We start from the raw sequence: 10,000 nt of genomic DNA, 5'->3' as shown, positions 1-10,000 counted from the left end.
CCATCACCTTTAAACTCACAGAACAACCACAATAAACATCACCCCTTATTCACTAGGCATCTGGTTCTTTTTTATATCATATGCATGTTATCCATAACTATATTATATTATATTATATTATATTATATTATATTACACAGACACACATATTAAGAAACAGTGTTACTTGTTTATTATTTATTTACTATATTGTGATAATTATGCATTGTATTAGAGCAGCATGTGTTGAGGTCACATGACCAGACCAGACCTGGGTAGGACTTGTCTCCTGGACGAGTCCACAGGCAGGGCTTCTCTGAAGAAGAGCGGCGGGTCACTGGGGATCTGTCCCGTGCGGACGGTGATGTTGATGGGTGACGGAGAAGAAGAAATGAGCCTCTGTGTCCTCTGCACGGCCAGAGACGGCTCAGTGTTACTCTGTCTGATGGAGGACGGCAGCAGCAGGTACAGCAGCACGGTGAAGAGCAGCACCAGGCCGAGCACCACGGCACGGTTACGCAGGAAGCTCATTGTCTCTCTGTAGTGTCCGGTCTGTGTGCAGGAGAAAGCCTTTACATTTCAGTTATACTCATCAGGATCCTTAACTGACCAGGTGTGAAAATAGCTGGACCTTCATATTAAAGGCATTATATTAAGTGTAGCCAACGTTCTGGAGCGAAAACATCTGCGTTACTCATAAGATTCTCTCAGATCTCTTCGAGAAACTTATCATATCAGCCTTTCAACAGATTTGATCATTTTCATAACTGAAAAATAAATGTTTGACCACTGGAGTATAAACACATCACTTAAAACTCTTATTTATGTTTTGGTCTTACCAAAAGGATAAAAACTCATGCGAACCAAAATCATGTGACTAGGGACATAAAAGGATTCGAATTATTTAAACCGAAACAATCGACTCGGTTTACTCAAAAAATCGAGTCACTACAGGGGAGGAGCAGCTGGGCAGGTGGATGTCACATGACCAGTGTAGCACACACAGAGCTGTAGGCTGCACTATGTAGGACACAAGGAATGGAACGAATGAGAACTCACACACACACACACACTCACTCACTCACTCACAGTCTCACACACACACACACAGTCTCACACACTCACTTACACACACAGTCTCACACACACACACTCACTCACTCACTCACTCACAGTCTCACACACACACAGTCTCACACACTCACTTACACACACAGTCTCACACAAACACAGTCACACTACACACACACACACAGTCTCACACACACAAAGTCTCACACGACACACACACACACAGTCTCACACACTCACTTACACACACAGTCTCACACACACAAAGTCTCACACACTCACTTACACACGCAGACTCACACAAACACAGTCACACTACACACACACACACAGTCTCACACACACAAAGTCTCACACTACACACACACACACACAGTCTCACACACTACACACACAGACACACACACAGTCACACACTATACACACAGACACACACTACACACAAATACACAGACTACACACAGATACACACTACACACACAAACACACTACACACACAGTCTCACATACACAAAGTCTCACACACTCACTTACACACGCAGACTCACACACACACACAGTCACACACTACACACACACACACAGTCTCACACACTACACACACAGACACACACACAGATACACACCACACACACACACTCATCCACTCACAGTCTCTCACACACACACACACACACACACAGTCTTACACACTCAATTACACACGCAGACTCACACACACACATACATACACACACACAGTCACACACTACACACACACACAGTCACACACTACACACAAATACACACTACACACACAGACACACTACACACAGACACACTACACACAGACACACTACACACACTACACACACAGACACACACACACACAGATACACACTACACACACAGATACACACTACACACACAGACACACACTACACACACAGACACACACTACACACACAGACACACACTACACACACAGATACACACAGATGCACACTACACATACAGACACACACAGATGCACACTACACATACAGACACACACTACACACACTACAGACAGACACACACTACAGACACACACTACACAGACACACAGATACACACACAGACACACACTACACACACAGTCTCACACACACACAAATACACACTACACACAGACACACTACACACACACACACACTATACACACAGACACACACTACACACAAATACACAGACTACACACAGATACACACTACACACACAAACACACTACACACACAGTCTCACATACACAAAGTCTCACACACTCACTTACACACGCAGACTCACACACACACAGTCACACACTACACACACACACACACACAGTCTCACACACTACACACACAGACACACACACACAGTCACACACTATACACACACAGATACACACTACACACACACAGATACACACTACACACACACACACACACTCACCCACTCACAGTCTCTCACACACACACACACACACACACACACAGTCTTACACATTCAATTACACACGCAGACTCACACACACACATACATACACACACACAGTCACACACTACACACACACACAGTCACACACTACACACAAATACACACTACACACACAGACACACTACACACAGACACACTACACACACAGACACACACTACACACACACACAGATACACACAGATACACACACAACACACACACACAGATACACACTACACACAGACACACACTACACACAGACACACACTGATACACACTACACACACACCACACACACACAGATACACACTACACACACAGATACACACTACACACACAGACACACACTACACACACACAGATACACACTACACACACAGACACACACTACACACACACAGATACACACTACACACACACAGACACACACAGATGCACACTACACATACAGACACACACTACACACACTACAGACAGACACACACTACAGACACACACTACACAGACACACAGATACACACACAGACACACACTACACACACAGATACACACTACACACACACAGACACACACTACACACACACAGATACACACTACACATACAGACACACACAGATGCACACTACACATACAGACACACACTACACACAGACACACACTACACACACACACACACACACACACACACACACACAGAGATAAGGTGTCATTAGCTGCAGAAGATAAACACTCAGATCAGGGATCATGGCTAAGGTCAGAGCTCATACATCAGCTAACGTACCGAGAACAAGATCAGCATCGACAACATTCGCACAACAGTTCGTGACAACAATTCGTGACAACAGTCACACACACACACCTACATACTCACCTAAACAGAAACGTACACAGAACGCAAAACTGAGCAAATCGTTGAAAAGACGTGTTTTATCAGGACGGACATCTTGACAGATCGGTGCAGGATTTGCTCACGTTATACACCAAAACAGTCCCGGGTGGAAACGCCTTCCCTGCTGACATTGGTTCCGCTGTGCCTCCGTTTCTGTAACTTACTGTAACTATAAATCTCAGTGTGCAAAACTGACGATACTCAACTGTCTGTGACTGCTATAACTGTCTGTGACTGCTATAACTGTCTGTGACTGCTATAACTGTCTGTGACTGCTATAACTGTCTCTGACTGCTATAACTGTCTGTGACTGCTATAACTGTCTGTGACTGCTATAACTGTCTCTGACTGCTATAACTGTCTCTGACTGCTAGAACTGTCTCTGACTGCTAGAACTGTCTCTGACTGCTATAGTATAACTGTCTCTGACTGCTATAACTGTCTGTGACTGCTATAACTGTCTGTGACTGCTATAACTGTCTGTGACTGCTATAACTGTCTGTGACTGCTATAACTGTCTCTGACTGCTATAACTGTCTGTGACTGCTATAACTGTCTGTGACTGCTATAACTGTCTCTGACTGCTATAGTATAACTGTCTGTGACTGCTATAACTGTCTGTGACTGCTATAGTATAACTGTCTGTGACTGCTATAACTGTCTGTGACTGCTATAACTGTCTGTGACTGCTATAGTATAACTGTCTGTGACTGCTATAACTGTCTGTGACTGCTATAACTGTCTGTGACTGCTATAGTATAACTGTCTGTGACTGCTATAACTGTCTGTGACTGCTATAACTGTCTGTGACTGCTATAGTATAACTGTCTGTGACTGCTATAACTGTCTGTGACTGCTATAACTGTCTCTGACTGCTATAACTGTCTGTGACTGCTATAACTGTCTGTGACTGCTATAACTGTCTCTGACTGCTATAACTGTCTCTGACTGCTATAGTATAACTGTCTGTGACTGCTATAACTGTCTCTGACTGCTATAACTGTCTGTGACTGCTATAACTGTCTGTGACTGCTATAACTGTCTCTGACTGCTATAACTGTCTCTGACTGCTATAACTGTCTCTGACTGCTATAACTGTCTGACTGCTATAACTGTCTCTGACTGCTATAACTGTCTGACTCCTATAACTGTCTCTGACTGCTATAACTGTCTCTGACTCCTATAACTGTCTCTGACTGCTATAACTGTCTCTGACTGCTATAACCGTCTCTGACTCCTATAACCGTCTCTGACTGCTATAACTGTCTCTGACTGCTATAACTGTCTCTGACTCCTACAGTATAACTGTCTCTGACTGCTATAACCGTCTCTGACTGCTATAACTGTCTCTGACTGCTATAACTGTCTCTGACTGCTATAACCGTCTCTGACTCCTATAACCGTCTCTGACTGCTATAACTGTCTCTGACTGCTATAACTGTCTCTGACTCCTACAGTATAACTGTCTCTGACTGCTATAACCGTCTCTGACTGCTATAACTGTCTCTGACTGCTATAACTGTCTCTGACTGCTATAACTGTCTCTGACTCCTACAGTATAACCGTCTCTGACTGCTATAACTGTCTCTGACTGCTATAACCGTCTCTGACTCCTATAACTGTCTCTGACTGCTATAACTGTCTCTGACTGCTATAACTGTCTCTGACTCCTACAGTATAACTGTCTCTGACTGCTATAACCGTCTCTGACTGCTATAACCGTCTCTGACTGCTATAACCGTCTCTGACTGCTATAACTGTCTCTGACTGCTATAACTGTCTCTGACTGCTATAACTGTCTCTGACTCCTACAGTATAACCGTCTCTGACTGCTATAACTGTCTCTGACTGCTATAACCGTCTCTGACTCCTATAACTGTCTCTGACTGCTATAACTGTCTCTGACTGCTATAACTGTCTCTGACTCCTACAGTATAACTGTCTCTGACTGCTATAACCGTCTCTGACTGCTATAACCGTCTCTGACTGCTATAACCGTCTCTGACTGCTATAACCGTCTCTGACTGCTATAACCGTCTCTGACTGCTATAACTGTCTCTGACTGCTATAACCGTCTCTGACTGCTATAACTGTCTCTGACTGCTATAACTGTCTCTGACTGCTATAACTGTCTGTGACTGCTATAACTGTCTCTGACTGCTATAACTGTCTCTGACTCCTACAGTATAACTGTCTCTGACTGCTATAACCGTCTCTGACTGCTATAACCGTCTCTGACTGCTATAACCGTCTCTGACTGCTATAACTGTCTCTGACTGCTATAACTGTCTCTGACTGCTATAACTGTCTCTGACTCCTACAGTATAACCGTCTCTGACTGCTATAACTGTCTCTGTCTTTGAGGTTTCTTGGCAGGATCTGAAGGCACTTACACACTCATTCCTGCATGATTCATAGATTGTGTTTGTTTAAACGATGTTAGAAATGCAAAACAAGTGAAGACACTAAACCCCAGACAGAAACAGGACTAAACTCTGCGGTTCACCCTCATGCTGTGAGTAAGCACATTCCCAAAGCTTCAGTAATGTGCTGGAAAATAATCAGAGATCAGGGAAGTTCTCACATGGGGTCACAGATTGAGGAGGAGTGGACTGGGATATCTGACAGAGCAACGAGACCCTGAGTCTGGTTTGAGTTATGGAACAAGGATTTCTCTGTCTTTCCAGAACGGTGATCTTTCCTTTGGCAGCTTCCATCAACCAAAACCCCCCACTAAGATTTGGGACAGAAACAGCACACAGTCATGGCTTCATTTCCTGTAACTGCTTTACTCCATAGTGCTCCTTCTCCTGATGAACACGGTCCAGTCCACAAAAACCTCTCATCACATCACAACAATTTCTTCATAGATTTATTGTAAAATAAGAAGAAACAGAGATACAATCATCTGGATTTGCACCAACGTATAAAACATGTTAAATCAGTGATGTAAATAATCCACTGTATCAAACATTTCCAGTTTAAAAAAAAACATGAAGCAGGATTTGGTTTTGACATTAAAGCAAAAAAAAAGTAAAGGCTCGTGTTTCCTGGACAACGGATCAGTCGCTCCGACGACGTAAGACGCACTTATTGTTAACTTATTGACTTGACATAAGACACACCAGGCTAAAGGCAGTGTGTCTCCCCAAACCCAGCACACACACACAGACACACACACAGATACAGACACTACACACACACAGACACACACTACACACACAGACACACACTACACACACAGACACACACTACACACACAGACACACACTACACACAGACAGACACAGACATACACACAGACACAGACATACACACAGATACAGACACACACAGATACCCACACACTACACAGACAGACACAGAGACACACACAGACAGAGACACACACAGACAGAGACACACACAGACATAGAGACACACAGACATAGAGACACACAGACATAGAGACACACACACAGATACAGACACACACACAGATACAGACACTACACACAGATACAGACACTACACACAGATACAGACACTACACACAGATACAGACACTACACACAGATACAGACACTACACACAGATACAGACACTACACACACTACACACAGACACACCTGGTGTGACTCGGCAGTGATAATCATTTCATAAGGCAAAGAATTTGTCGGTCATGTAGTTCAGAAAACACAGTAAATCTGGTAACTGCTGCATTCTGGTAAATATTCACACACACACACACACACACACACACACACACACACACACATCTCTAAAAACAAATGGCACTTAAATCTCTTCCAGTCTGTGCCACATGACGAAGGCGAACTAAGCGGACGAGGTCTCCGGCTTTGTGCTTTTGGTATATGATGAAATGTGACGGTGTGAAATGGTGTGACGTCATCCAGCAGTGATCCACCTCTGATCAGACACAGGCTGGATATTAAGGTGTGTAGTTTTCTGTAGTCTTTGTTTAAAATACACTGTACGTTGTTTACCTGTTAAATCCTCAACACCACTCACACAGTTATGTGAGAAAAAAATCCAGCAGGTTAAAGCTGAAAAAAAGTGTAGAAAGTCATCGTAATACAGAGACGATACACACACGTGTTACTCTGCAGGGACGCGAAGCTTCTGAGACGGTTACTGCTCGTGTGCGGGTGTAATAAACTCTCTACGTCACCCACAGCTGCTCATGTCACGTCCACATTAGAGCTGGCTGATGATTGTAAAATACTGCAGTGTTTTACTGAGATAAAAATAACGGGGAGATCAGGGGGCGGTTACACAACTGCGCTCGATTATAAACAGCTGTAGAAAGGACGCTATTTATAATCTGAGGATGAGGATGAGGTTTCTTCCTCGTCACTCGCCTCTGGATTGCTCATTGGGAATAAACATAAATAACATTTTTCAACTTTGTCATTTTTATTTTTCTCAAAAGAAATATAAAAATGACAAAGTTGAAAAATGTTGAAAAATGTGTCTGACTGGACAACACTTTCAGTTGTCCAGTCAGACACGAGATCCTGCGGTCAGTAAACCACCGACGCCGTCACAAAAGAACACTTCGTTATCAGCGGTGAACCTTTGGGTCTAATCTCAACCGTGTTCCTTCTCACCATCGTGGAGGTCTGCTGTCTCCTGACGCGACTCCTCGGCTCTCCTCCTGGTCCACGGTTCCGCTGTTAAACACGACTTCAGAGGATTTCAGAGCTAAAAAGTTCAAATGAATATTCTGAAGCAGGTTTACTGTGACTTTTAAACGAACGAATCTGCTGACGTGCCGTAAACGTCTTTGAGCAGCTACCTGTCGTATCTGTCGTAACAACAATAAAAGGTCTCTGTGCTGTGTGGAGATTTTGAAAGCTTCACCCTGACCGGTGGAAACACGGGTTTCGGCTCAGGATCCCTGAATGCAGCTGTTGCTGTTTCATTATGTCCTGGTGTAATACGTGGCACTGTGCAGCAGGGGGCAGCACTAATCTAAACGCTGGCTGGAAAGCAGAAGAGAAGGAAGATTCTCTAATTCTCTCCTGTCCACCTCCTTCCTCTTTACCCGTGTTAGCATCAGCACAGCAGGCTGTTTTTGGTCACTGTAAGTGTCAGCATTAGCACCAGCGCCCCCTGCAGGCTGAGACCTGCTCTGTTTCCGGATGATCTCTGTGAGCACTTCTCACCCTTGTAGCCGGTGTAGCACTGACACTGGAAGTCTTTGTTAAGCCCCGCCAGCTCGTCCTGGTCCATTTTTCCTCGCACGGTGAGCCGACCGTCGCGCAGCTCCATCGTGTGTGTGCGAGTGCTCAGGTGCAGGTAGGTGTCCGTGTCGGGGAGTCTGCGCAGGCAGCGTCCTCGCCATCCGCACAGCTGCGCGCTGCACTGCTCGGCCGCAGAAGAAACGTTAAGCAGGTAGCGGCCGAGGTCGCCGGAGCGGAGGTACTCCCTCAGACTGGAGCAGCTCGCCTGCGAGTTACGACAAAACGCAAACGTCAAGCAGAACCAAAAGAGACACTTTTACTTTTCACCAGTCACGTGTGTGGTTCAAATACGCTTCAGACAGTTCACAAGCTACAGGTTGAGACATTGGACCTTCACCCCGTCGGGATCAAGTCTAAAATCCAATCAGTGAAGAAGATCACAGCTGCTTGTTTGCTCCAATAAATGATAGAAAATAAGCTAGTGACCAAACACTCAATGTTACGATATTGTGTCTGTCTGGAAACTTTTTTTTTTTTATATATTCACTATTAATGATGGAGGAATGAATGGATGGTCGTGTAGGATGGAGTCTTACACTACTGCTGGCGTAGGAAGAGTCACCCCACAGGATCACACCGGCGGCTCCCAGAGACACACTTTCACCTATAGTGGAGATCAGATCCATCTAAACACACGCGCACACACACACACACACACACACACACACACAGAAAAATGAGCTGCATGATTTTCATCAGAGTGAAGAGGTGAAGCCCTGCTGCTGTACTAGACCCCCCCCCCCCATACATAAACACAAATACACATCCAGACACCTTCTGCTGCTGACGCTCTCCATTCACATCTGTACTACATTAACAACACGGGTTGTCTCATTGCTTAAGTGTGCGTGTGTGTGTGTGTGTGTGTGTGTGCGTGTGTGTGTGTGCGTGTGTGTGTGTGCGTGTGTGTGTGTGCGTGTGGTGTTGGACTGCATCCTTATACCACAAGGCTATGGTCTACATCTCCTTAATACAAAATATACACACACTCCAGCACATTCTCACCTTAAGACACTTCTTTCACTTGTACTAATACACATGTACACACACGCACGCACACACACACACACACACACACACACACACACAGTTATCCAAACAGGAATCTAAGGCACAAACACTCAAATCATACATTATAGACAGACAGTGGAAAAGTACAAGTATGCGCACACACACACACACGCGCACACACACGCGCACACACACACGCACACACACACGCACACACACGCGCACACACACGCGCACACACACGCGCACACACACGCGCACACACACACGCGCACACACACACGCGCACACACACACGCGCACACACACACGCGCGCACACACACAC

The 10,000-nt window shown here is 45.0% G+C and overlaps 2 protein-coding genes across 2 annotated transcripts in view; both read right to left on the bottom strand.

Annotated features, from left to right (window-relative positions):
• abhd14a (abhydrolase domain containing 14A) overlaps positions 1 to 3,541 on the bottom strand; it is a 6,115-nt gene extending 2,574 nt beyond the window's left edge. Inside the window, exons 1-2 of the mRNA XM_060857689.1 lie at positions 3,399 to 3,541; positions 251 to 531 (exon numbers count right to left, since the gene is read on the bottom strand). Coding sequence (XP_060713672.1) covers positions 251 to 510 — 260 coding nt within the window. The 5' untranslated portion in view covers positions 511 to 531; positions 3,399 to 3,541. The remainder of the gene's footprint in view (positions 1 to 250; positions 532 to 3,398) is intronic.
• A 2,725-nt stretch (positions 3,542 to 6,266) lies between these two features.
• hyal2b (hyaluronidase 2b) overlaps positions 6,267 to 10,000 on the bottom strand; it is an 8,985-nt gene continuing 5,251 nt past the window's right edge. The window contains exons 3-4 of the mRNA XM_060857675.1: positions 9,199 to 9,288; positions 6,267 to 8,867 (exon numbers count right to left, since the gene is read on the bottom strand). Of these exons, the coding sequence (XP_060713658.1) occupies positions 8,475 to 8,867; positions 9,199 to 9,288 (483 nt within the window). The 3' untranslated portion in view covers positions 6,267 to 8,474. The remainder of the gene's footprint in view (positions 8,868 to 9,198; positions 9,289 to 10,000) is intronic.

This window comes from Tachysurus vachellii, chromosome 22, assembly GCF_030014155.1.
Source record: "Tachysurus vachellii isolate PV-2020 chromosome 22, HZAU_Pvac_v1, whole genome shotgun sequence".
Classification (NCBI taxonomy): domain Eukaryota; kingdom Metazoa; phylum Chordata; class Actinopteri; order Siluriformes; family Bagridae; genus Tachysurus; species Tachysurus vachellii.
This window is presented reverse-complemented; position numbering and strand designations above follow the sequence as displayed.